The sequence below is a fragment of the Macaca nemestrina genome, chromosome 4 (assembly GCF_043159975.1).
Source record: "Macaca nemestrina isolate mMacNem1 chromosome 4, mMacNem.hap1, whole genome shotgun sequence".
NCBI lineage: Eukaryota > Metazoa > Chordata > Mammalia > Primates > Cercopithecidae > Macaca > Macaca nemestrina.
The window spans coordinates 126,899,155-126,926,155 of record NC_092128.1 but is presented as its reverse complement, the minus strand read 5'-3'; the positions used below and the strand labels follow the sequence as shown (position 1 = coordinate 126,926,155).

The 27,001-nt window shown below is 44.1% G+C and overlaps 2 protein-coding genes and 2 non-coding genes across 8 annotated transcripts in view; 3 read left to right on the top strand and 1 right to left on the bottom strand.

The window, feature by feature from the left end:
* The window catches only part of LOC105463723 (phosphoserine phosphatase), a 42,774-nt gene extending 28,421 nt beyond the window's left edge, over positions 1-14,353 (bottom strand). For all 5 annotated transcript variants that reach the window (XM_071095212.1, XM_071095210.1, XM_071095211.1 and 2 more), the window contains exon 1: positions 13,763-14,353. The gene's annotated coding sequence lies outside the window, so the exon portion shown is untranslated. The remainder of the gene's footprint in view (positions 1-13,762) is intronic.
* A 173-nt stretch (positions 14,354-14,526) lies between these two features.
* Positions 14,527-26,769, top strand: LOC105466458 (chaperonin containing TCP1 subunit 6A). Its single transcript, XM_071095198.1, has 14 exons — positions 14,527-14,748; positions 15,182-15,245; positions 17,125-17,259; positions 18,384-18,557; positions 19,066-19,169; positions 20,764-20,874; positions 21,138-21,297; positions 21,396-21,478; positions 22,325-22,421; positions 22,999-23,146; positions 23,544-23,677; positions 24,502-24,604; positions 25,459-25,531; positions 25,791-26,769. The coding sequence occupies exons 1-14, from the start codon at positions 14,612-14,614 to the stop codon at positions 25,861-25,863; spliced, it is 1,596 nt and encodes a 531-aa protein (XP_070951299.1). The 5' UTR covers positions 14,527-14,611; the 3' UTR covers positions 25,864-26,769.
* On the top strand, positions 18,132-18,265 carry LOC112423985 (small nucleolar RNA SNORA22). Its single transcript, XR_003014592.2, has one exon. It is a non-coding gene; the product is annotated as a small nucleolar RNA SNORA22 (small nucleolar RNA).
* On the top strand, positions 23,200-23,334 carry LOC112423984 (small nucleolar RNA SNORA15). Its single transcript, XR_003014591.1, has one exon. It is a non-coding gene; the product is annotated as a small nucleolar RNA SNORA15 (small nucleolar RNA).
* Positions 26,770-27,001: the final 232 nt, after the last annotated feature.

Sequence of the window (27,001 nt, the reverse complement as noted above, 5' to 3'; positions counted from 1 at the left end):
TCTTGAACCCCTGGCCTCAGGTGATTCACTCGCCTTGGCCTCCCAAAGTGCTGGGATTATAGGAGTGAGCCACCGTGCCCAGCCACAAATTTTCTAATGGCTAATTATGTTAGAATCATGTACTCTTTTTAAAAGTCATTCAGTGCTAATAGCCTTCTAAAGTATAGTAAATTGAAACAAGCCCTCCGGAAACAATATGGTGTTATTTAGTAACATTGAACACAAGCGGCGGAGCGCAGTGGCTTACTCCTGTAATCCCAGCACTTTGGGAAGCTGAGGTGGGCGGATCACGAAGTCAGGAGATCAAGACCATCCTGGCTAACACGGTAAAATCCCGTCTCTACTAAAAATACAAAAAAAAAAAATTAGCCGGGCGTGGTGGCAGGTGCCTGTAGTCCCAGCTACTCGGGAGGCTGAGGCAGGAGAATGGCATGAACCCAAGAGGCGGAGCTACAGTGAGCCAAGATCGCACCCCTGCACTCCAGCCTGGGCGACAGAGCGAGACTCCATCTAAAAAACAAACAAACAAAAAACATTGAACACAAGCAATTTCTACGACCCAGCAATTCCACCTGAGGAAGACACTCAGGAGAAACTTGCATGATTAAGCTGGCTGGGTGTGGTGCCTCATGCTTCTAATCCTAGCACTTTGGGAGGCCTAGATGGGAAGATCCCTTGAGCCCAGGAGTTCAAGACCACCCTGGGCAACATATTGAGAACTAATCTGTACAAAATTAGCTGGACGTGGGGGCACACATCTCGAACCCCAAGTACTTGGGTAGCTGAGGTGGGAGGATGACTTAAGCCTAGGAGGTTGAGGCTGCGCTAAGATCACGCCACTGCACTCCAGCCTGGGTGACAGAGTGAGACTCCACCCCCCAAAAAAAAGAAAAAAAAAAAAAAAAAGAGGCTGGGTGCAGTGGCTCATGCCTGTAATCACAGTACTTTGAGAAGCTGAGGCGGGCAGATCACCTGAGGTCAGGAATTTGAGACCAGCCTGACCAACATGGAGAAACCCTGTCTCCTCTAAAAATACAAAATTAGCTGGGTGTATTGGCGCATGCCTGTAATCTTAGCTACTCAGGAGGCTGAATAAAGAGAATCGCTTGAACCCGGGAGGCGGAGGTTGTGGTGACCCGGGATTATGCCATTGCACACCTGCCTGGGCAACAAGAACAAAACTCCATCTCAAAAACAAACAAACAAAAAAAAAACTGACACTTGTATGACTGGAGGAGCCACATATATGTAAGAATTTTCACAGCAATACTGTGAACATTCTCAGTTACTGTGATACTCCAATAGCCACCGGAAACTTTAAAAAGAGACTATCATTTAATGTCATAAATGATAACTTAAAACATAAAATTCAGGACAGTAGTTACTTCTGAAAGTAAGAAAGGAAATGAGACTGAGAAAAGGTATGTAGAGTTAACAATGATACTATAACAATAATGTTCCTTTAAGTAGGATGGTAGGTATACAGATGCTTTTTATATCTGTGTGTATAAAATATTTGCTAACAAATGTAATATTTCTTATCAATACATTAAATACCAATACACTGCCGGCCAGGCGCAGTGGCTCTCACGCCTGTCATCCCAGCACTTTGGGAGGCCGAGGCAGAGCAGATCACAATGTCAGGAGATGGACACCATCCTGGCCAACATGGTGAAACCCCATCTCTACCAAAATACAAAAAATTAGCCAGGCGTGGTGGCATGTGCCTGTAATCCCACCTACTCGGGAGGCCGAAGCAGGGGAATCGTGTGAACCCAGGAAGCAGAGGTTGCAGTAAGCCAAGATTGCACCACTGCACTCCAGCCTGGTGACAGGGAAAGACGCCGTCTCAAAAAAAAAAAAAAAAAACCAATACATTAAAATAATATAAATGTCTTGAAAGAGCACAGTGAACACAGTTTGAAATGTGATTTAACATAAACATTGTCATTGGCCGGGCGCGGTGGCTCAAGCCTGTAATCCCAGCACTTTGGGAGGCCGAGACGGGCGGATCACGAGGTCAGGAGATCGAGACCATCCTGGCTAACACAGTGAAACCCCGTCTCTACTAAAAAATACAAAAGTCTAGCCGGGCGAGGTGGCGGGCGCCTGTAGTCCCAGCTATTCGGGAGGCTGAGGCAGGAGAATGGCGTAAACCCGGGAGGCGGAGCTTGCAGTGAGCTGAGATCCGGCCACTGCAGTCCAGCCTGGGCAACAGAGCAAGACTCCGTCTCAAAAAAAAAAAAAAATATATATATATATATATAAACATTGTCATTCAAAATAAGTCATGCCATGGAAATATGCCCATATGTCACATGAATAAAGGAAGTTGCAGAACATATATATCATTTGAGACCCCATTTTTGAACAAAGAAATCTCTATGTGTGTCTACATCCAGGTATGGTATATGGTTATATATCTATATCTATATATCTATATAAAAAAGGAAACATTATTCATTTGTTTATATTTTTGAGACAGGGTCTGGCTCTGTCACTGTCCAGGCTGGAGTTCAGTGGTGCAATCTCAACTCACTACAATCTCTGCCTTCTGGGTTCAAGCGCTGGGATTTTGTTGTGAGCTATCTTTATAATGGAAAAAGTGGGAGAAATTTATATTACAAAGTGATATGATTACAGTATAAGAACTGTGGCAGGCCGGGCGCAGTGGCTCAAGCCTGTAATCCCAGCACTTTGGGAGGCCGAGACAGGTGGATCACGAGGTCAGGAGATCGAGACCATCCTGGCTAACACAGTGAAACCCTGTCTCTACCAAAAAATACAAAAAACTAGCTGGGCGAGGTGGCGGGCGCCTGTAGTCCCAGCTACTCGGGAGGCTGAGGCAGGAGAATGGCGTGAACCCGGGAGGCGGAGCTTGCAGTGAGCTGAGATCTGGCCACTGCACTCCAGCCTGGGTGGCAGAGCGAGACTCCGTCTCAAAAAAAAAAAAAAAAAAAAAACTGTGGCAATATTTGAGTGAATTTTCCCCTTCCTCCTCCTAGAAATTATGCAAAGTGATAGCGAGATATGGTGGTAGGGGGGAATGAGGCAGAAATCCCATATTCAACAAAACTAGGAGACACAAAGTCACTGGAGACTCCAAGACCTGTACAAGGGCTACCAAAGTTACATGGGAAGAGGCAGATGCAGATCCCAGAAAACACCAGCAAAAATAGACTCTCTGAAGACGAGCCATTGGTGCCACAGTGCAAACATGTGTTGTTTGAAACAAGCAGAGCAGAGCAGGGATAAAAAGAACTGAGGGCAAGGCTCAATCAAGCAGAAAGGGAGTTGAAACCCTTGTAACCCAAGGGGTGAAGATGCCCAAGGGGTGTAACCCAAGGTTAAGGTCTGAACACCCAGCTCACCTTCCTAGGGAGGGCGTGGGAAAAGAATCAGCCTTCCAAGTAAATTCAATGTGTGTCTCTAACATTCTGTTTTGGCCAGCACGGAAACTCACGCCTGTAATCCAAACATTTTGGGAGGCCAAGGCGAGAGGATTGCTTGAGCCCGGGAATGCAAGACCAGCTTGGTTATCATAGCAAGACTCTCTCTCTCTCTCTCTTTTTTTTTTTTTTTTGAGACAGAATCTTTCTGTGGCCCAGGCTGGAGTGCAGTGGCACGATCTCAGCTCACTGCAACCTCTGACTCCCGGATTCAAGCGATTCTCCTGCCTCAGCCTCACGAATAGCTGGGTCCACAGGTGCCTGCCACTATGCCCAGCTAATTTTTGTATTTTTAGTAGAGACAGGGTTTCACCATGTTGGCCAGGATGATCTTGATCTCTTGACCTTGTGATCTGCCTGCCTCGGCCTCCCAAAGTGCTGGGATTACAGGTGTGAGCCACCTAGTCTGGCTTGGAGACAATGTCTTTAAAGAGGTGATTATGTTAAAATGAGGTCTTCAGAGTGAGCCCTAATCGAATCTGACCGGTGTCCTTGTAAGAAGAGAAAATTTGGACATGGAGAGACATCAGAAGCATGTGAGTGAGCTGGGCACAGTGGCTCATGCCTGCAATCCCAACACTTTGGGAGGCCGAGGTAGACAGATCACTTCAGGCCAGGAGTTCAAGACTAGCTGGGGCAACATGGCAAAACACTGTCTCTAATAAAAATACAAAAATTAGTCCGGCGTGGTAGTGCACGCCTGTAATCCCAGCTACTCGTGAGGCTGAGGCAGGAGAACTGCTTGAACTGGGAGGCAGAGGTTGCAGTCAGCTGAGATTGTGCCACTGCACTCCAGCCTGGGCGACACAGCGAGACTCTGTCTCAAAAAAAAAAAAAGATCCGAGGCCGGGCGCAGTGGCTCAAGCCTGTAATCCCTGAGGCAGGAGAATGGCGTAAATCCGGGAGGCAGAGCTTGCAGTGAGCTGAGATCCAGCCACTGCACTCCAGCCTGGGCAACAGAGCGAGACTCCGTCTCAAAAAAAAAAAAAAAAAAAAAGATCTGGGCCGGGCACAGTGGCTCATGCCTGTAATCCCAGCACTTTGGGAGGCTGAGGCCGGTGGATCATCTGAGGTCAGGAGTTCCAGACAAGCCTGGCCAACAGTGTGAAACCTCGTCTCTACTAAAACTACAAAAATTAGCAGGGTGTGGTGTCGTGCACCTATAATCCCAGCTACTTGGGAGGCTAAAGCAGGAGAATTGCTTGAACCCGGGAGGTGGACGTTACAGTGAGCCAAGATCCCTGTACTCCAGCCTGGGCAACAGAGCGAGATTCGGTCTCAAAAAAAAACAAAAACAAACAAAAAAACTGTCTGAAAAAAACTTAATGAATTATTTCCAAGAAGGAAAAACAAAAATACAAATATAGAGATTCATGGAAAAGATGACAAAATAAGACAAGACAAAACTGACAAAATCCAGGAAAGAAGCAGAAGGGAGCCAGGCACCTGTAATCTCAGCAGTCTAGGAGGCCAAAGCAGAAGGATTGCTTGAGGCCAGGAGTTCAAGACCAGCATAGGCAACAAAGTGAAGCACTGTCTCTACAAAACATCAAAAAATCATCCAGGCATGGTGACAAGTGCTTGTGGTCCCAGCTACACAGGAGGCTGAGGTAGGAGTAAAGCTTGAGCCCAGGAGGTTGAGGCTGCAGTTCATGCAGTTCATGAGACATGTTCATGCCACTGCACTCCAGCTTGGGCGACAGAATGGGACTCTGTCTCGAAAGGGGAAAAAAAAAAGGATGTAGAAGGAAAAAACATAACTATCACACTGGGCATGGTGGCACGTGCCTATAATGCCAACTACTCAGGAGGCTGAGGCAGGAGGATCACTTGATCCCAGGAGTTCAAATCCGGCCTAGGAAACATATTGAGACACCATCTCCAAAAAACAGGTAAAATAACCATCACAGAAGTGAAGATGAAGCTAAAAGGAGCAAAAATAAAAGTGGACACTATGAAAAATATACTAACCAATATGGATAAAAATGAGAAAAGCAAACAATATAAACCAAAAGAATTAAATGTAATTAGAGAAAAAATGATAGTTGGCCAGGTGCAGTGGCTCACGCTTGTAATCCCAGCACTTTGGGAGGCCAAGGTGGGTGGATCACCTGAGGTTGGGAGTTCAAGACCAGCCTGGCCAACAAGACCAACCCTGTCTCTACAAAAAATACAAAAATTAGCCAGGCGAGGTGGTGCACACCTGTAATCCCAGCTACTTGGGAGGCTGAGGCAAGAGAATTGCTTGAACTTGGGAGGGGGAGGTTGCAGTGAGCTGAGATGGCACCACTGCACTCCAGCCTGGGTGATAAAGTGAGACTCTATCTCAAAAAAAAAAAAATATATATATATATATATATATGTATATATATAGCTATAGAAGACAGACCAAAGACAGCCAACATGCACAATTGAAATTTCCAATGAAGATAACCAAAACATTAGAACAAATAAGTATTTAACTGGGTGTGGTAACTTGAACCTGTAGTCCCAGCTATTAGGTAGGCTGAGGTAGGAGGATCACATGAGGCCAGGAGTTCAAGGCCAGCCTCAGCAACAGAGTAAGACTCCCCATCTCTAAAAATAAATAAATAAATATTTAAAGATATACAGGTCAGGCGTGGTGGCTCATGCCTGTAATCCTAGTACAGTACTTTGGGAGGCCAAAGTAGGAGGATCACTGGAGGTCAGGAGTTCGAGACTAGCCTGGGCAACATGAGACACACCCCCACCCACCCACCCCCTGTCTCTACAAAAAAAAAAAAAAAAAAAATTCACTGGGCGTGGTGGCACACACCTGTTGGGAGGCTAAGGTGGGAGGATGGCTTGGGCCCCAGGGTGGAAGCTGCAGTGAGCTGTGATCGTGACACTGCACTCCAGCCTGAACAACAGAGCAAGACCCTGTCTCAAAAAAATAAATGAATAAAGTATGAGCCAGTGATTTTTTGTTTTAAAACAAGCCAAGCCATCATTCACACACAAAGGCTACAAACGATAGTTTTGAACATACAGGAATTCTGAGGATATTTTTCCCATGGGAATATTTTTCTTTTTTTTGAGACAGAGTTTCGTCTTGTTGCCCAGGCTGGAGTGCAATGGCGTGATCTTGGCACACGGAAACTTCTGCCTCCTAGGTTCAAGCGATTCTCCTGCCTCAGCCTCCTGCGTAGCTGGGAATACAGGCATGTGCCACCACGCCTGGCTATTTTTGTATTTTTAGTAGAGACAGGGTTTCTCCATGTTGGTCAGGCTGGTCTCAAACTCCCGACCTCAGGTGGTCCACCCGCCTCAGCGTCACAAAGTGCTGGGATTACAGGCATGGACCACTGTGCCCGGCCTCCCATGGGAATGTTTTTCTTGAGGAAACTGCTAATGAATAAACATTACTCACCAATGGATAGCAAAGGGAACTTCAGCAAAGGGACAAGCAGGAGCACTGAGTGTATAGAACTGCAAAACTAAGACTAAACAAACCCAGGTTTTGGGGAGAAAAAACAGAATGTAAATGTTATCTACTCTGACAATATAGAAATGATGCAATAGAAAAATTAGGAGGACAAAGATTACGGAATAAACAAAGTAAGGTGAGTTTTTGCAGGCTGTTTCATCTATAATAACTGAGAGTTAAAAGGTTATTTAAATCACATTTAATTAACAGTGTAAGAATAATATTAAGAAAAACAACATTGCTGGCTACAATCAGATAATAGGTCAGTCACCATGGCTGACACCTGTAATCCCAGCACTTTGGGAGGCTGAGGCAGGAGGATCGCTTGAGGCTAGCTACTTGGGAGGCTCAGGTGAGAGGATCATTTGAGCCCAGGAGTTCAAAGCTGCAGTGAGCTAATGATTGCGCCGCTGCACTTTATTTAGCCTGGGTGACACAGTGAGACTCCATCTCAAAAAAAAAAAAAAAAAGGGGCCAGGTGTAGTGGCTCATGCTTATAATCCAGGCAGGCAGATCACTTGAGGTTGGGAGTTCGAGACCAGCCTAACCAACATGGAGAAACACCATCTCTACTAAAAATACAAAATTAGCTGGGCATGATGGTGCATGCCTGTAATCCCAGCTACTCGGGAGGCTAAGGCAGGGCAAGCGCTTGAACCCGGGAGGTGGAGGTTGCAGTGAGCTGAGATGGCGCCACTGCACTCCAGCCTGGACAACAAGAGTGAAACTCTGTTTCCAAAAAAAAAAAAAAAGAATTCTTGAATCCATACTGATACAAATTCATTCACTCATTCACTCATTCATGGAGGAGAAGGGAAAGTCCTTCCTTACAGCAGAATTCCAACCAATAAGTGTAAAATGAATGATGAAAGCAGAAAATTGGCCAGGTGCAGTGGCTCACTTCTGAATCCTACCTAGCAATTTGGTAGGCCAAAGTGGGAGGATCGCTTGAGGCAGGAATTCAAGACCAACCTGAGCAACACAGCTTTTCGGAGACCTTCTCCGAAAAAAAATTAGCCAGGCACGATGGTGGATCACTTGAGCCCAGGAGGCTGAGGTTGCAGTAAGCAGTGACTGCGCCACTGCACTCCAGCCTGGGCACCAGAGTGAGACCCTATCTCAAAAATATATATGAAATAAAAAATGAATAGAAAATTACCACTTGCAAACTGTTAGGTTTGAGATTTGATTTTACCCTACTTACAAACTAATACATTAGCCTCTTGCTTGTTTTATGGATGTGGCCTAAGAAACAAGACTCCTGGCCAAGCACGGTGGCTCACGCCTGTAATCCCAGGACTTTGGGAGGCTGAGGCAGGTGGATCATGAGGTCAGGAGATCGAGATCATCCTGGTCAACATGGTGAAACCCTGTCTCTACTGAAAATACAAATATTAGCTGGGTGTGGTGGTGCGTGCCTGTAGTCCCAGCTACTCAGGAGGCTGAGGCAAGGAGAATCACTTAAACCCAGGAGGCAGAAGCTGCAGTGAGCCAAGATCGTGCCCTTGCACTGTAGCCTGGGTGACAGAGCAAGACTCTGTCCCAAAAAAAAAAAAAAAAAAAAAAGTCTCCTGTCTCAAAGAACTTTATTGCTTACAGCACAGCAAGCAGCACAGGCAGTAGGATAATTGCATCACTTCCCTTTTCCCTCCAACTTCCATGGGGTAACACGACATGACCCAGATGGATGCCTCAAAGACGGTGGGTTTGGATCACAGCTAAGGAACACTCAGCTCAGGAAATCTACTGTTTTTGTTTTTGTTTTTTATTGTTTTTTATTTTTTATTTTTTTAGAGATAGAGTTTCGCTCTTGTTGCCCAGGCTGGAATGCAATGGCGCTATTTTGGCTTACCGCAAGCTCCGCTTCCTGGGTTCAAGCTATTCTCCTGCCTCAGCCTCCCCAGTAGCTGGGATTACAGTGCCATCACACCTGGCTCATTGTGTATTTTTTTAGTAGAGATGGGTTTTCTCCATGTTGGTCAGGCTGGTGTCGAACTCCCAACCTCAGGTGATCTGCCCACCTCATTTATTGTTTTATTGTTTTATTTTTGTAGAGATGGGGTCTCACTGTGTTGCCTAGGCTGGTCTCGAACTCCTGGCCTCAAAGGATCCTCCACCTTCGCCTTCCAAAGTTCTGGGATGGCTGGGCACAGTGGCTCACACCTGTAATCCCAGCACTTTGGGAGGCCAAGCGGGGGAAATCACCTGAAGTCAAGAGTTTGAGACCAGCCAGGCCAACATGGTGAAGCCCTGTCTCTACAAAAATACAAAAATTAGCCAGGCGTGGTGGCGGGCACCTATAGTCCCAGCTACTCAAGAGGATGAGGCAGGAGAATCACTTGAACCCAGAAAATGGAGGCTGCAGTGAGCCGATATCGCGCCACTGCACTCCAGTCTGGGCAACAGAGTGAGCAGAGTGAGACTCCACCTTAAAAAAAAAAAAAAAAAAAAAAAAAAAAAAAGCTGGAATTATAGACATGAGCCACTATGTCAGGCTGAAATCTATTGTTTTTATACCAAGCAGTGGGCAAGCCTGCTCTTTGTCCAGGAGGAAACATTAACTTGTCTCTGAAGATTAGTAGCTGTATAAACAACTCTGAGAAAAGCCCCAAATAAAGAGCATTCTTGGGCCTTGCATTCTTGGCACACACAGCAAGACATGTAAGCACGCAACAGATCCATGGAGGACTTTCGTACAAAGATCACAGTAATAATTGTTTCAGGCAAAAATTATTGATGGGCTGGGCACAGTGGCTCATGCCTGTAACCCCAGCACTTTGGGAGGCTGAGGCAGGAGGACTGCTTGAGCCTAGGAGTTTGAAACTCACCCAAGCAACATAGCATGACCTTATCTCTAAAAAAAAAAAAAAAGTTTTAAATTAGCCAGGCATAGTGGTGTACACCTGAAGTCTCAGCTACTCAGGAGGCTGAGATAAGAAGCTGAGCCCAGGAGGTTCAGGCTGCAGTAAGCTGTGTGATTGAGCTACTGCACTCCAGCCTGGACGACACAGTGAGACCCTGTCTCAAAAACAACAAAATCGATGGATGCTTAAATTAGTAGGCACTGTTATGATGAAAAACAGAACAGTCACATATTTTCCCACAAAATGTTTATTAAATGCTTATTAAATACAAAGAAAAGCTAGTAACTTTAAAGTAGAGCAATCTGGCAAATATTAACCAAGTGAACAAAGTTAACATCACCAGGAATGAGAAAAACTGACATCATGTGACTCTTCCTATGATGCCTTGAAAAGGACACATACTCTCTGGTGTTCTTGCCAAAAATGAACAACCTGGTTTTTTTTTTTTTTTTTTGATAACGGAGTCTTGCTCTATAGCCCAGGCTGGAGTGCAGTGGCGTGATCTCCACTCACCGCAACCTCCGCCTCCCGGGTTCAAGTGATTCTCCTGCCTCAGTCTCCTGAGTAACTGGGATTACAGGCATGCAGCACGATGCCCAGCTAATTTTTTGTATTTTTAGTAGAGACAGGATTGCACCATATTGGCCAGGACGGTCTCAATCTCTTGACCTCATGGTCCACCCACCTTGGCCTCCCAAAGGGCTGGGATTACGGGCATGAGCCACTGCGCCCGGCCATAACCTGCATTTAAACATAAGAAAATATCAGGCCAGGTGCAGTGGCTCATGCATTTAATCCTAGCACTTTGGGAGGCCAAGGCAGGTAGATGACCTGAGGTCAGGAGTTTGAGACCAGCCTGGCTAACATGCCGAAACCCTAACTCTACTAAAAGTACAAAAATTAGCCCAGCATGGTGGTGGGTGCCTGTAATCTCAGCTACTCCGGAGGCTGAGGCAGGAGAATCACTTGAACCCGGGAGGCGGAGGCTGCAGAGAGCAGAGATAGCGCCACTGCACTCCAGCCTGGGCAAAAGAGCGAGAGCGAGACTCCGTCTTTAAAAAATTTAAAAAAAAAAAAAAATCATAAGGAAACATCAACTAACCCTTAGGTAAGGAACAGTCTGTAAAATAACAGGACAGTACTGAAAAAAAAATGCCAAGATCATTAAAGACTGAAAAATTGCAGAACTGTTCCAGACTGAAGAACGTGACAAGTAAATGTGAAGAGTGATTCTAGATAAATAGAATCCTGGGCCAGAGAGAGAACATTCATGATATAATTAGCAAAATTTGAATGAAATCTATAGATTGGATTCTGCATCAATGTTAATTTCTTTTTTTTTTTTTTTTTTTTTTTTTGAGACAGAGTCTCGCTCTGTCACCCAGGCTGGAGTGCAGTGGCCGGATCTCAGCTCACTGCAAGCTCCGCCTCCCGGGTTCACGCCATTCTCCTGCCTCAGCCTCCCGAGTAGCTGGGACTACAGGCGCCCGCCACCTCGCCCGGCTAGTTTTTTTGTATTTTTTAGTAGAGACGGGGTTTCACCGTGTTAACCAGGATGGTCTCGATCTCCTGACCTCGTGATCCGCCCGTCTCGGCCTCCCAAAGTGCTGGGATTACAGGCTTGAGCCACCGCGCCCGGCCTAATGTTAATTTCTTATTCCAGGGTTAAATGTGATGTTTACAACAGAAGGATCTGTGGGTAGAGTATGGGAATTCTTCTTACTGTTTTTTACAAATTCTTTTTATGTTTGAGACAGGGTCTCGCTCTATCACTCAGGCTGGAGTGTAGTGCTGCGATTCTGGCTCACTGCAACATCCGCCTCCCAGGTTCAAGCAATTCTGCCTCAGCCACACAAGTAGGTGGGAATACAGGCATGCCCCACGACACCTGGCTTTTTTTTTTTTTTTTTTTTTGCTTTAAATTCAGGGAAACGTGCAGAATGTGCACTTTTGTTACACAGATATACATATGCCATGGTGGCTTGCTGCACCCATTAACCCATCCTCTAGGTTTTTTTTGTTTGTTTGTTTTTGAAAGAGTCTCACTCTGTCGCCCAGGCTAGAGTACAGTGGCACCATCTCGGCTCACTGCAAGCTCCACCTCCTGGATTCATGCCATTCTCTCACCTCAGCCTCCAGAGTAGCTGGGACTACAGGCGCCGGCCACCATGCCCAGTTAATTTGTTTTTTGTATTTTTAGTAGAGACGGGTTTCACCATGTTGGTCAGGCTGGTCTAGAACTCCTGATCTCGTGATCCGCTCACCTCGGCCTCCCAAAGTGCTGGGATTACAGGCGTGAATCACTGTGCCTGGCCTTTTTTTTTTTTTTTTGAGGAGTCTCGCTCTGTTGCCCAGGCTGGAGTGCAGTGACATGATCTTGGCTCACTGCAACTTCCATCTCCAGAATTCAAATGATTCTCCTTCCCCAGCCTCCTAAATAGCTGGGATTACAGGCGTGCGCCACCACACCCAGCTAACTTTTTATATTTTTGGTAGAGATGGGGTTTCACCATGTTGGCAAGGTTGGTCTTGAACTCCTGACCTCAAGTCATCTGCCCACCTCGGCCTCACGAAGTACTGGGATTACAGGTGTGAGCCACTGTTCCTGGCCTTTTTTTTTTGAGACAGAGTCTGGCTCTGTCACTCAGGCTGGAGTGCAGTGGCATGATCTTGGCTCACTGCAACCTCTGCTTCCTGAGTTCAAGCAATCCTCATGCCTCAGCCTCCCTAGTAGCTTGGATCACAGATGCACACCACCAGGCTAGGCTAATGTTTGTATTGTTACAGAGACGGGGTTTCACCATGTTGGCCTGGATGGTCTTGAACTCCTGACCTCAAGTGATCCGCCCGCCTCGGCCTCCCAAAGTGCTGGGATTACAAGCATGCGCCACCATGTCTGGCCTCCTCATAACATTTTTAACAGCAGTTATAATAAATCTGAATGCACACCATGTAATGCCTATGGAACTAATAACTCATCTTCTATTGTGCAGTGCTACTAGTCACATATATAGATGTTTTTGTGATTCTCAAATACACAAACCCACCTAAAAGCATCATACATCCAGATGTTCACTGCAGCCTGAATAGTAGATTGGGAACAACTTAAACATTAGTCAGTAGGTGACCAGTTAGTTGTGTCATTCTTTTTGAGACAGGGTCAGCTCTGTCGCCCAGGCTGAAGTGCAGTGGCAAGATCATAGCTGACTGCAACCTCCGCCTCCCAGATTCCAGCGATCCTCCCACCTCAGCCTCCGAAGTAGCTGGGACCACAGACGTGCAGCACCACACCCGACTAATTTTTGTATATTTTGTATAGATGGAGTCTCGCTATGTTGCCTCGACTGATCTTGAACTCTCAGGCACAAGTGATGCCCCCGCCTCAGCCTCCGAAAGTGCCGGGATTACAGGCGTGAGCCACTGAGCCCTGGCCCCTAGTTGTGTCATTCTTACAAAGAACATCACGCAGCTGTTACCGAGGACTTCCCATTAGTCTTGATATAGCACAATCTCCAAGACACTTAAAGTATAACACACCCTACAGTGTGTATTATGAATTGCCATTTGTGTGAGGAAATGATTACATTCATATATAAGTTTATACATTCAGAAAGCATTCCGAAAATTCATAGAGTATCCAGGGGTAACTTTGTCTCTAGTGTTGAACTAGAGGTGGGAGGAAGATTTAATTTCCACTACATGCCCTTTGGTGCCTTTTGAATTCAGAACAATTTCCATTATTTATTAAAAATAAAATATCAGCCGGGCGCGGCAGCTCACGCCTGTAATCCCAACACTTTGGAAGGCCGAGGCGGGAGGATCACTTGAACTCAGGAGGATCACTTGAACTCTGAAGTTTGAGACCACCCTGGGCAACATAGTGAGACCCTATGTCTACAAAAATAATATAAATAAAGTAAAATATCACGTGTTACGGAATCCCTGGTATTTGGCGGGACACTGGATACTGGAAACAATTGTGGAGCTCTTTGGAAATTTACCTTAATAGGGAGTCCTCTCAAAGGCAGGAATGACTCTACAAGGGTGAGTTTTCAAATGTGCCATGGGGGCCTCGGGCCTCAGCAGCATCCAGAGCCCTACGGACGGGCAGGTTCTTACGTCTCAACTCCCATCGCACCAGTTCTGCAGCTTTCTAAAGGTATCCAGCACTTTCTACCTTGCATTCTATCTTCATCTTCGCTAGGCCTCACAGCACCGCATGATCCCGGGGCAGGGTGCTTATCAGACTCGCGTGTGTCTCCAAGCCACCTAGGGCACCGTCAAGCACAGGGTCCAGAAAGCTCCAATGAAAGAGATAAAAGCGCGAACCCGGGGGGCGGAGCTTGCAGTGAGCCGAGATCGCGCCACCGCACTCCAGCCAGGGCGACAGAGCGAGACTCCGTCTCAAAAAAAGAAAGAAAGGCATAAAATCAGCAAAGAAAGGAGACTGAGGAGCAAACCGCGAGAGTGGAGGCGAGAGGAGGCCCACCCTACGCCCTGCCCCCGCGAAGCACAAGCCCCGCCTGCGTCCTGGACTCCCGGGTCCACAAAGCTGGGCCCCGCTGAGCTGCGACACCGGAACCAAGGAGCACGGTCGGCCGGGAATAGGCTCCTCCCGTGCGCAATGACGCCGCGGCCGCCGCGCGAGGGGTGGGACCGTAGGCGCCGTGCAGCCACGGACCAATGGGCGGGCGCCGGGCGACCTGTGGCCCAATGGCGGAGGCGCGCGGGCACGCTGGGGGCGGGCCGGACGCGCCGACTTTTCCAGAAGACCCGGATAGTTCCTCCTGGCCACGCCGCGCCGGCTCTAGGTTCTCAACCTCGTTTCCTTTTCCTCCGCTGGAGCAGCGATGGCGGCGGTGAAAACCCTGAACCCCAAGGCCGAGGTGGCCCGAGCGCAGGCGGCCCTGGCGGTCAACATCAGCGCGGCGCGGGGTCTGCAGGACGTGCTAAGGACCAACCTGGGGCCCAAGGGCACCATGAAGATGTGAGGCGGGGCTGAAGGGAGGGCCGGGTGGGCACCGCGCGCCGCCACGCACCTGGCTGGTCCGGGACCACGGGCTGGAGCCCGCCGCCTCGGGGCTCCGCAGCCGCCCTTCTCCGCGTCCTTCGGGGTCGGTCCTGTTCTCTGCTAAGTCCCACCGTCCCAGCCATTTCTTCCAGCGTTCATGCCGTCTCTGGGGAGAACAAAGCGTCTCTAGAGCGCGGCGTTCCCCTCCCTTTGGGGCTTCCAGGCACTCTGAGGACTCGGCACAATCTCTGCGGGGACGGGGTGGGCACTACACCTGTTCCTCCAGCCTGCGGGAGATAACTAGCCCCATATCCCTGGCTCCGTAAGATCTGGGAAGAGCCCGTTTTCTAATGGGACTTTTAGTTATCGTTGAAAAGTCACTTCTGATTCATTTCTGTCCCTTAAACAGGCTCGTTTCTGGCGCTGGAGACATCAAACTTACTAAAGACGGCAATGTGCTGCTTCACGAAATGGTGAGAGGTGCTCTGCTCTAGGTCAGAAAGGTCTTGATTTTCCGTAGATTGTTTGCTTTGTGGAAAGATTTGCAGTGTCCGTTTTCAAGGCAGGAGAACATTTAGAAGTGGCATGTAATCAGTAATAGTACAGTGCCTGGAGTCTGACAGCTCTGCCTTTGAATTCCTGCTTTTTTGCTATTCACAGTCTGGGCTAAAGGACTGTAATTGTATATTAAAGTTAATTATTATAAAATTTGAAAAATTAAGAGAGGTTGACACAATCACATGGGCAAAATGCATGAGGATGATTTTTCTTTTTTTCTTTTTTTTTTTTTTTTTTTTTTTTTTTTAGTTTTTATTAGACGAAGTGTTGCTGTGTCGCACAGTGGCACAATCTTGGCCCACTGCAACCTCCACCTTCCGGATTCAAGCGATTCTTCTGTCTTAGCCGCCCAAGTAGCGAGGATTGCAGGCTCGGGCCACCACTCCCAGTTAATTTTTGTATTTTTAGTAGAGAGAGGATTTCACTGTGTTGGCCAGGCTGGTCTTGAACTCCTGACTTCAGGTGATCCGCCCGCGTCAGCCGCCAAAAGTGCTGGGATTACTAGGCGTGAGCCACCGCACGCAGCCGGTTTTTCTCTTTTTAAAACAGCAATTTCTCCGTTAGGTCTCATCTGCATCTCCAAGTGGAGGGGATTGAAATCTCTCTTTGCAAGTCTTAGGGATGGAGAATATGAGATTATTGGGGGGAGTATGCGTTTTACTCATCCCCTGAATTCCCAAAACTTAGCAGTTCAAGAACAGGAAATGATTTCCTGCTGATTTGAGTTCAGAATAATACTTAGGGTTTTACTAGTAGCGTACCAAGCTATCAACATCCAAATGAAATATCTTTAGTAAGGACTTGGTAACCTAGGAGGTGTAGTGTTTGTTTTTAGTGGGCTCAATGGTGGCCCGTGTTGGAAAAGTGGAGCATAGTTAAACTTGATGTCGGAATTGTTTGGGGGCTGGGTGTGGTGGCTCATGCTTGTAATCCCAGCACTTTGGAAGGCTGAGGTAGGTGGCTCATTTGAGGCCAGGAGTTCACGACCAGCCCTGGCCAACGTGGTAAAACTCTGTCTCTACAAAAAATACAAAAATTAGCCGGACGTGGTCCTGCACGCCTGTTGTCTCAGCTACTCCAGAGGCGGAGGCAGGAGAATCGATTGCTTGAACCTGGGAGGCTGAGGTGTCATTGAGCCGAGTTTGTGCCACTGCACTCCAATGTAGGTGACAGAGACTGTCTCCAAAACAAAACAAAAAATTATTTGGGTTTTAGTGTGTGAGAAATACAGCATAAGTAGAGAGAAGCACATTGAACATTTACTATTTAAGAAAAAATTATAAAATGGACACACACAACCACCACTGTAGCTAAGAAATAAATTGTTGCTACCACCTCAGAAGTCTCCTCCCACTGGAACCTCTCTCCAATCTCCAGAAGTCTTTCAGTTTTCTTTGAAAAAATTACAAACCTACAAAAATAATTACGATGTGTGTGCCCTTTAGGAGATACCTGACTTACTCTCACTAGAGCCATACACTTGCCATAAAGAGGCAAGGATGTAAAATTATGTTTTACTGTTAACTGGTAGCTCTGTCATTTTGAGTAAACTTTTACTTAGCCTCAAGCTTCCTCATCTGTAAAGTAGAGATAACCTGGGAAATAAATTACACATGAAAACGTTTCAATCATAATTGCATGTGCGTGATAGCTAATCGAAGTAATTTGTAGCCAAACACTTGGGTAGCTTTTTCAAGTAGATAGCACTTAAAGAGGCCCTTCCTACATTTTGTTTGTGTTATATTTAGACTGCTTCATGTTGTTTTAAGTGATTCATTCTTTTTCTACTTTCAGCAAATTCAACATCCAACAGCTTCCTTAATAGCAAAGGTAGCAACAGCCCAGGATGATATAACTGGTGATGGTACAACTTCCAATGTCCTAATCATTGGAGAACTACTGAAACAGGCGGATCTCTACATTTCTGAAGTATGCACAACTCTTGTTTCTGTAATATTTTATTGTATATAGGAAGTGTCTGATACTTATTTATACAGATTGATGTGCTGTTAATAGCTGAGGCCATACAGTAGAACTAGGGGGCTTAAATCTGGGTCTTTGTCCTGGTCTAAAACAAATTGTGACCTTGGACAGGTTATGGAACCTTTCTTGGCCTGAAAATAATTTTGTAATGAAGTTGCATTGCCTATGTGATTTGTATCTGTCCTTAGTGTAGATTAATAATTTAGATCTAAAAGTGGAATGTTTAGGACTAGGAATATTTGTTAGGAAAAAAGCATCCAAAAGCTTATATTTGGATAAATTCCACTTTTTTAAGCCCTGACTAGTTCCAAGGTTAAAACAAACCTCAGTGAGTATGAATCTGTTGTCAGAATTTCCTGGAAAAAGAGAGCAGTCTTTGTTAAATAATTAGTAAATGATGTGAATTAGTTTGAGATTACCTATAGAAAAGAGAATAGTCCAAGCGTGGTCGCTCACACCCGTAATCCCAGCACTTTGAGAGGCCAAGGTGAGCGGATCACCTGAGGTCGAGAGTTCGAGACCAGTCTGACCAACATGGAGAAACCCCATCTCTGCTAAAAATACAAAAATTAGCCGGGCATGGTGGTGCATGCCTGTAATCCCAGCTACTTGGGAGGCTGAAGTAGGACAATCGCTTGAACCCAGGAGGCGGAGGATGTGGTGAGTCGGGATCGTGCCATTGCCTCCAGCCTGGGCAACAAGTGCGAAACGCCGTCTCCAAAAAAAAAAAAAAGAAAGAAAGAAAAGATAGAATAATGTTACCATCTGCGAGTCCTTGGTTGGGACACAGTGTCGATTTTGAAATGATTCAGAGTGGTTTGCACAGTGAATACCTAAGTGTGCTTTATAGTTTCCTTGGCTTTGACCCTGTGCTAGAGCATTACCTGTTGTTCTCCTCTGCATTGAAAGGAATATTTATCCTTTTAAATGTATTCTGAAAGCCAGCACATTATATTACCTCGTGTTCATAGGTATGATGATCCAGAATACCCCTTCAGGAATTAACTGAACTTCGTCAGGAACTGTGGTTGTACCTACTTGATGCAAGTGTTAATGTGTGTTTATTGTAGGGCCTTCATCCCAGAATAATCACTGAAGGATTTGAAGCTGCAAAGGAAAAGGCCCTTCAGTTTTTGGAAGAAGTCAAAGTAAGCAGAGAGATGGACAGGGAAACACTTATAGATGTGGCCAGAACATCTCTTCGTACTAAAGTTCATGCTGAACTTGCAGATGTCTTAACAGAGGTATATATTAAACGTTGTCTGTGTCTGGTATAATACACCTATATAGAAAATCTCTGATAGTAGAAACATGAATATAATTCCCAATTTCAATTACAAGGTGCTGTATAGGTTCATTTTTGGGGCAATAATACCTAATTTGTGTCTCTAAAATGAGGAAATTCAAATAATAGTATACGTAACTGGGTTATAAAAGTAAAATTGAGGCTTTCATTAAAAGGTTTGTAAAGTGGAGATTTTGTTACTAGAAAGCTTCCAAGTTACCAGTATTTTTAATGAAACAGGAGAATTGTTAATGTTAATTAATGTTAATGTTTGGGAATTACAGATTGAGATTTCAGAAATGTAAATGGCTTCAGTTGTTGCTGTTTACATATATTCTGTTTGCTCATAGAAAAAGACTTAAATCAGTGTGTAATTGTAAAATGAAACTGTCTAGCCTTCGGAAAAGCAAGATGTTTCTGCTGCTGCAAATTGAATTTAGTTAATGGTTATGCTCCTCCAATTGCAGGCTGTAGTGGACTCCATTTTGGCCATTAAAAAACAAGATGAACCTATTGATCTCTTCATGATTGAGATCATGGAGATGAAACATAAATCTGAAACTGATACAAGGTAGGTGGTAGAATACTGTGAAATACTAATGATCAGGCATGGGGGCTTACTCCTGTAATCCCAGCACTTTGGGAGGCCGTGGCGGGCAAATCACCTGAGGTCAGGAGTTCAGACCAACCTGGCCAACATGGAGAAACCCCGTTTCTATTAAAATTACAAAAATTAGCTGGGTGTACCGGGCGTGGTGGCACGCGCCTGTAATCCCAGCTACTCGGGAGGCTGATGCAGCAGAATCGCTTGAATCTGGGAGGTGGAGGTTGCAGTGAGCTGAGATCACACCATTGCACTCCAGCCTGAGTGACAACAGTGAAACTCCGTCCCAAAAAAACAAAAAATAAACTGTGTTTAGAAATTTAGGGGTGCTTTGTACAATATATGGTTGGCTTTTTTTTTTTTTTTTTTTTTTTCCTAAGACCGAGTCTCTCTCTTGTGGCCCAGGCTGGAGTGCAGTGGCACAATCTCTGCTCAACTGCAAGCTCTGCCTTCCGGGTTCACGTCATTCTGCTCCAGCTTCCTGAGTAGCTGGGACTACAGGTGTCCGCCATCACGCCTGGCTAATTTTTTTTGTATTTTTAGTAGAGAAGGGGTTTCACCATGTTAGCCAGGACGGTCTTAATCTCCTGACCTCGTGATTCGCCCGCCTCGGCCTCCCAGAGTGCTGGGATTACAGGCGTGAAATCGTTGGCAATTTTTAAAATATCTTTGGGTATAAAATGTTGTATATTTACCTGAAGATGTAAGCTGGATAAATTGCTAGATGAATATTGTTTTTACTTTTAGTAATATTTTCTCCTGAAATAAGGTGAATGTGATGTTATATTTATGGTTAGAGTGATTCTGAAAAGTGAATGACATCAGTCATTTGGCATTTATTGATGTGCTAGGTACGAAGCATAATGAGTAGTAGTAGAGAAATTTAAAAAATTTTTTTCAAAGACTTAGAAAATGTTTGTGTTTTTCTTTTTTGTGTGTGTGTGTGGAGAATGGAGTCTCCCTATGTTGCCCGGGCTGGTTTTAAATTCCTGGGATTAAGGCGTCCTCTCACTTCTGCCTCCCTAAGTGCTGGGATTACAGGCGCTTGGCAGAAAACATGTTTTTAAAGGACGTCATCACAGTTTGACAGCCTACTAGTGAGACTATCTCTGCAGACTTTTCTGTACAGCACGGGATCTTCAAGTAATTCAAGAAATAAGCTGGACACGGTGGCTCATGCTTGTAATCCCAGCACTTTAGGAGGCCGAGGCAGGCGGATCATGAGGTCAGGAGATTGAAACCATCCTGGCTAACACAGTGAAACCCCGTCTCTACTGAAAATACAAAAAATATTAGCTGGGCATGGTGGTGGGCACCTGTAGTCCCAGCTACTCAGGAGGCTGAGGCAGGAGAATAGTGTGAACCCAGGAGGTGGAGCTTGCAGTGAGCCAAGACGACACCACTACCCTCCAGCCTGGGCGACAGAGCGAGACTCTGTCTCAAAAAAAAAAAAAAAAAGAAATGTGACTGCATGAAATATCAATACCTTCTTAGTTGAGTGTTTAACATATTATATACCCATGTGAAAATCAATAACCGTAATTTTGTGTGTTTTGAACAGCTTAATCAGAGGGCTTGTTTTGGACCATGGAGCACGGCATCCTGATATGAAGAAAAGGGTGGAGGATGCATATGTCCTCACTTGTAACGTATCATTAGAGTATGAAAAAACGTAAGTTTATAGCCCCTTAACAGTGAAATCGAGGAACTTCGTATTTTAGGGGAGTTATTTTTTGTGAAACTTTGTTTCCCACTGTAAGGACAATAATGCTCAAATTGGTTTGGGGGAGTTACAGGAAACAGTCTCTGAAGATGTATAAGGGACAGGATTCGAGCTTAGTGAACTGTTAAATCTTAGGACTAAACCAGTTTCAGAAGCTACTTTCTTAGAATGTTTCCCTGTTTTCTGTAACCTTTTTTTTTTTTTCTTAATAGAGAAGTGAGTTCTGGCTTTTTTTACAAAAGTGCAGAAGAGAGAGAAAAACTCGTAAAAGCTGAAAGAAAATTCATTGAAGATAAAGTTAAAAAAATAATAGAACTGAAAAGGAAAGTCTGTGGTGATTCAGATAAAGGATTTGTTGTTATTAATCAAAAGGTGAGAATGAAAACCCAATGTATAAACTAAATAGTATGTATCATCCTTTTTGCTTTTAAGGTGAAAGATGTTGAAATTAATTTTTATTTTTGTTATAGGGAATTGACCCCTTTTCCTTAGATGCTCTTTCAAAAGAAGGCATAGTCGCTCTGCGCAGAGCTAAAAGGAGAAATATGGAGAGGTATCCGAGTAATTTGACTTTTACTCATTTTGCAAGTGAATTGGGATTATTTTTCCTTACAATTTATTTTCAGGTTTTTCAACTGTACAATGAATTGTCGTTAACTATATTCACATTGTGCACCCCGTCAGCACTGTCCATCTCTAGGACTTTCTTCATCATCACAAACTGAAACTGTATACCCATTAAATAATTACTCCCCATTTCTCCCTCCCCCTTGCCCCTTGTAAACATTATTTTACTTTTTGTCTCTGAATTCAGTATACTTTTTCCCAAAGAGCTCACCACAATAAGAAGCTTTTTAAAAATTTTTTTTATTTTATTGTTATTTTTTGAGACAGTCTTGCCGTGTTGTGCAATGGCATGATCTTGGTTCATTGCAACTTCCACTTCCTGGGTTCATAGGATTCTCAGCCTCCCGAGTAGCTGGGATTACAGGTGTCTGCCACCATGCTCACTGAATTGTTTTGTGTTTTTTTAGTAGAGATGGGATTTTGCTGTGTTAGCTAGGCTGTTCTCAAACTCCTGGCCTCAAGTGATCCACCCACCTCAACCTCCCGAAGTGTTGGGATTACAGGTGTGAGCTACCATGCCTGGCTAATAAAGAGCTCTTGTCCACCTTTAGATTTCATTTGCTGACTTGGGGAGAGTGGTTTAAATGGAGGGTTAAGAGAAAATGCTAGTTTTCAGCTGGTTGATGGCAAATGGAAAGGCTTAGATTAAAGTACATTTTAAAATGTAATTTTGTGTGTAATTCTGGAAGATTCCTTCCTAAAAATTACTGGTCTTGTCTTTGAAATTCACTGGTAACCTTGCTTATCCATCTCCCTTAAAATGCTATTTCAGGCTGACTCTTGCTTGTGGTGGGGTAGCCCTGAATTCTTTTGACGACCTAAGTCCTGACTGCTTGGGACATGCAGGACTTGTGTATGAGTATACATTGGTAAGTGTATTTTCTTCTTCAAGGTAATAGAACCTTTTAGCTCATGAATTATTTTTGTTTGTGTGAGATGGGGTCTCACTCCTGCCCGGGCTGGAGTGCAGTGATGTGGTAACAGTTCACTGCAGCCTCATCTTCCTGGGTTCAAGTGATCCTCCCTCCTCAGGCTCCTGAGCAAATGGACCACAGACATGTGTGCTACCATGCCTGGCTAAATTTTTTTTTTTTTTGGTAGTTTTTGTAGAAACAAGTTCATACTGTGTTGCCCAGGCTGGTCTTAAACTCCCGGGCTCAGGCTGTCCTTCACCCTCAGCATTCCAAAGTGCTGAGATTACAGGCATGAGCCACTGTGTTCATGAAGTCTTGAGCAGAAAAATTAATTGAAATTCAGGATCAGATTTTTGTTTGGGGAAAATCCCATTTCTTTTATATGTGATTTTTCAAAAGGAGATAATTTGCTTTAATGTGATCAAGTTTATTCCTTATTAATATGCTGCTTGTCATTCTCTGTAAGTCCCTCTTCTGTCTTCACTCTCTGCACAAATCCTGTTTTTGAAAATCATATTTTTTCTACACATAGGGAGAAGAGAAGTTCACCTTTATTGAGAAATGTAACAACCCTCGTTCTGTCACATTATTGATCAAAGGACCAAACAAGCACACACTCACTCAGATCAAAGATGCAGTGAGGGATGGCTTGAGGGCTGTCAAAAATGCTATTGATGATGGTAAGATCCTCACTGTATTTTAATTCTATTATATTGTTTTGCTGGTCTGAAAGGCATGGCCGAATACTGTGTTCTTTTATCAGTAGTTTACACAGCCAGACACCATGCAAAAGCAGTCTTCCCTTTAGAATGACCAATGGTATGCTAAGGTTTTTCATAGCATATCATTATTAAAGGTGAATACAGATAAATGAAATAATACTGATCTGTTGAAAGAGCTGCCAGCGGCTAGTGAAGCCATTCTGTTGAAACATTCTCCTATTTGATATGTTAGTCGCTTGTATTTTGTCATAGTAAATTTGTAAGAAATTAATGGCTTTCATATGTGTATTTTAGTTGTTGCTCATAATTAGTTCTGCAGTTTTCTTAGCATTTTTCCTTTTCCCCCATTCAACAGGCTGTGTGGTTCCAGGTGCTGGTGCTGTGGAAGTGGCAATGGCAGAAGCCCTGATTAAATATAAGCCCAGTGTAAAGGGCAGGGCACAGCTTGGAGTCCAAGCATTTGCTGATGCGTTGCTCATTATTCCCAAGGTGTGCACGCTTTTAACAGTCAATCTTCTAAAAGATTTAGCTGATCAAACCTTTTTGATAATGTAGGCTTTATTCATAATGTGGATTTTGGATAAGCCAAGTTTGATCAGTTTTCTTCCTGACTCTAGAACAGGTATTCCTCCTCATCCAAATGTATTTGGTTTCTCTGGGAGGCCTGAATAACTGACGTTTCAGATAACAAGAGATAACCTGTAGTTTAATATTTGCAGTATTAGGGGTTATACTTGAGTACAAACTTGCTTTTTGCTTTTGTTTTAAACTGATACTATTTTCTGTTATATACTAATTTTGAGGTATAATTTATGACTGGTATATTGCTGCTGGGTTTGAGGTAGATGAGAGAATTGATCAGTAACTTGTGTCTGGTTATTCTCTGAAGGAAGCATAAATGTTCTGTCTTCATGCAATGAGATTTTTTTGTTTGTTTGTTTTTTTGAGACGGAGTTTTGCTCTTGTTGCCCAGGCTGGAGTGCAGTGGTGCGATCTCGGCTCACTGCAGCCTCAGCCTCTCAAGTAGCTGGGATTACAGGCACTTGCCACCACACCCAGCTAGGTTTTTGTGGTTTTTTTTTTTTTTTTTTTTTTTTTGTATTTTTAGTAGAGATGGGGTTCCACCATGTTGGCCAGGCTGGTCTCAAACTCCCGACTTCAGGTGATCCACCTGCCATGGCCTCCCAAAGTGCTGGTATTACAGGCATGAGCTACTGCACCAAGCTGAGATTTTCTTTTTCTTTTTTTCTTATCTTTTTTTTTTTTTAAACAGTTATTCCTGTTTTCTCAAGAATTAAATTTGTTTACTTTAGGTTCTTGCTCAGAACTCTGGTTTTGACCTTCAGGAAACATTAGTTAAAATTCAAGCAGAACATTCAGAATCAGGTCAGCTTGTGGGTGTGGACCTGAACACAGGTAAGAGAATGCAACTGTTGTAGAGGGAAAACTAGATGTAATACATGTGAGTTGAAGCCAGGAAAGATTGAAAATGGGGACCAAAAAAAAATGTTTTGCTTTGCAATTTGACACCAGTACTATTAGGGAACTCTGGGTTCTAAAATACAATAAAATAGGATATTAATAAAAAATGGAATGACTAGGTATAATTAAGGGACTAGAGTAGGTAGACATGAGTAATTTGGGGATACAATTTTGGAGATGTTGAGTGGTGGTAGATGGTTCAGATTAATGTTGAAGGATTTTCATATTGTATTTGCCTTACTTAGTTTTTAATCAAGTACTATGATAAAATAGATTTGGTGATTATATTCCTGGATGAAAACCAGCTAAAGATAGCAATTAATGCCAGAAAAGGGGATCTCGAAATGTAGTGAAATGGTGACAGCCCTAATCTTAGGTTCCTGTAAACAAAACAACACAAATTAAGTACAAAGTAGGAGATAACAGGTACATCCATGCAGTATGTGCAAGACCTATTGTTGTCAGCATTATTATTTAATAGAAAAGGTTTCCGGAATGAGGGAAATGATCAGTCCATTTTAGCCAGATTATAGTTGAAGTGCTGTACTTCAGTATGAGTAAACAAATCTATCCAGAAGAAGAGGGGGGCGGTGTTCAGGACTTCTCAGTAGAAGTCAGACACTCATCAAATATTGTGTTTAGAGTAGAAAATTGGGCTAACAGAGAAGCTTTGAACTCTCATAGTTAATGCTGGAGGAAATGAGTCATCAGTGATAAGCAAAGCCACACACAATATTGTTGGTTCTTATTGACTGAACTTACTTTAAGAAGATTTGGTTGCTTTTTAGGTGAGCCAATGGTAGCAGCAGAAGTAGGTGTGTGGGATAACTATTGTGTAAAGAAACAGCTTCTTCACTCCTGGTAAGTTTGGGAAAATGAAAACTAAACTGTTAGAGAATCATACTCTTCATTTGGTGTGTTCTGTTTAGTTGCTCCTTTTCCCCCCATGAATAATGTAATCAGCTGGAAGTATGGAAACTGAACTAGCCCTCTCTGATGTTTAGAGGGGAAGGGGAAAATTTAATTGGATGTAATGTGTGCAGCTTGGTTGGAAGTGGGAAATTGAGTCGAATTAGGACTCCTAATCATCTGAGCCATCTTATTTTTGTCCCCCTTTCAGCACTGTGATTGCCACCAACATTCTCTTGGTTGATGAGATCATGCGAGCTGGAATGTCTTCTCTGAAAGGTTGAATTGAATCTTCCTCTGTATCTGAGTCTTGAAGACTCTGCAAAGTGATCCTGAGAGAATACAGCTGTGGAATTTTTGTCCAAGCTTCAAATGATTTCCAAAGGAATTTTCCCATATGAAAAAAGGAGAGAACACTGGCATCTGTTGAAATTTGGAAGTTCTGAAATTACAGTATTTTTAAAAATTGCACTGAAGCGTATACACATAAAGCAGCTCTTTTACCCAGTAAACAGGATGTTTTGCTTTAGCAGCAGTGACATAAAATTCCATGTTAGATAAGCATATGTTACTTGTTATTAAATATTCCTTGAAAAGCAAATTTTAATGGCTTAATTTTATGTAGACGTATGTTAAATTATCCAACAGTACCCTATTGTTAAACATTTGGTTTTAAAATTTTTATGCTAATATAAACAAGTAATTTAAAATTTTGAAAGCATCCTTGTTAGTATAAATTTCTGAGTAAATGCATTGGGTCAGTTGGACTTTGAATGCTTTTAAAATGGCTTTGCTAAAATGCTCCCCCCCTCCACAAAGTTAAGTTGTAGGAAATGGGAAGAGGAGTAAGCTAGAGGCGAGGGAGTTGAGAGAGCTGCAAGTGTAAAGAGGCAAAAACAGGCAGAGGTAAAAAGATGATACAAGGCGTAGTGACTAAGGGTTACGGTTATTGGGTGAAATTTGAGATTTGTAGGCCGACTGTGTTTTCAAGCTTCTGAACTTTTGCTTATGCAAAATATCCCAAAGCCTCTAGTGTCATATTTTTCTCACCCAAATTACTGCGTTCCACGAGATTATATAGTTGGTCTATCTCAGCAGCCCTTGAAGGTGAAGTGTGTTACTAGGCTGTGTTTTGGGGGGTCAGCAGTGGCCTGAAGTGAGTTGTGCAATAAATGTTAAGTTGAAACCTCCTTTCTGGTCTTGAATGGTATGACGCACAAAAGCAATCTTAAGGGGAATGTAAACTGCCCAAAAGTTCAAAAAAGTAGTGAGGGGGTCTCTGGAACGGAAGGGACCCTTAAACGTGGTCTTCCTTAATTCGCTGGGCGGCCCTGAAGGTGGTGTGGTGAGTCCTCCGCCTCGCTCTGTAAGTTTCCCCCTGCTGAACTGTAGGGTAAGGGGTGGGTGGTGGGTGGTGGAGCA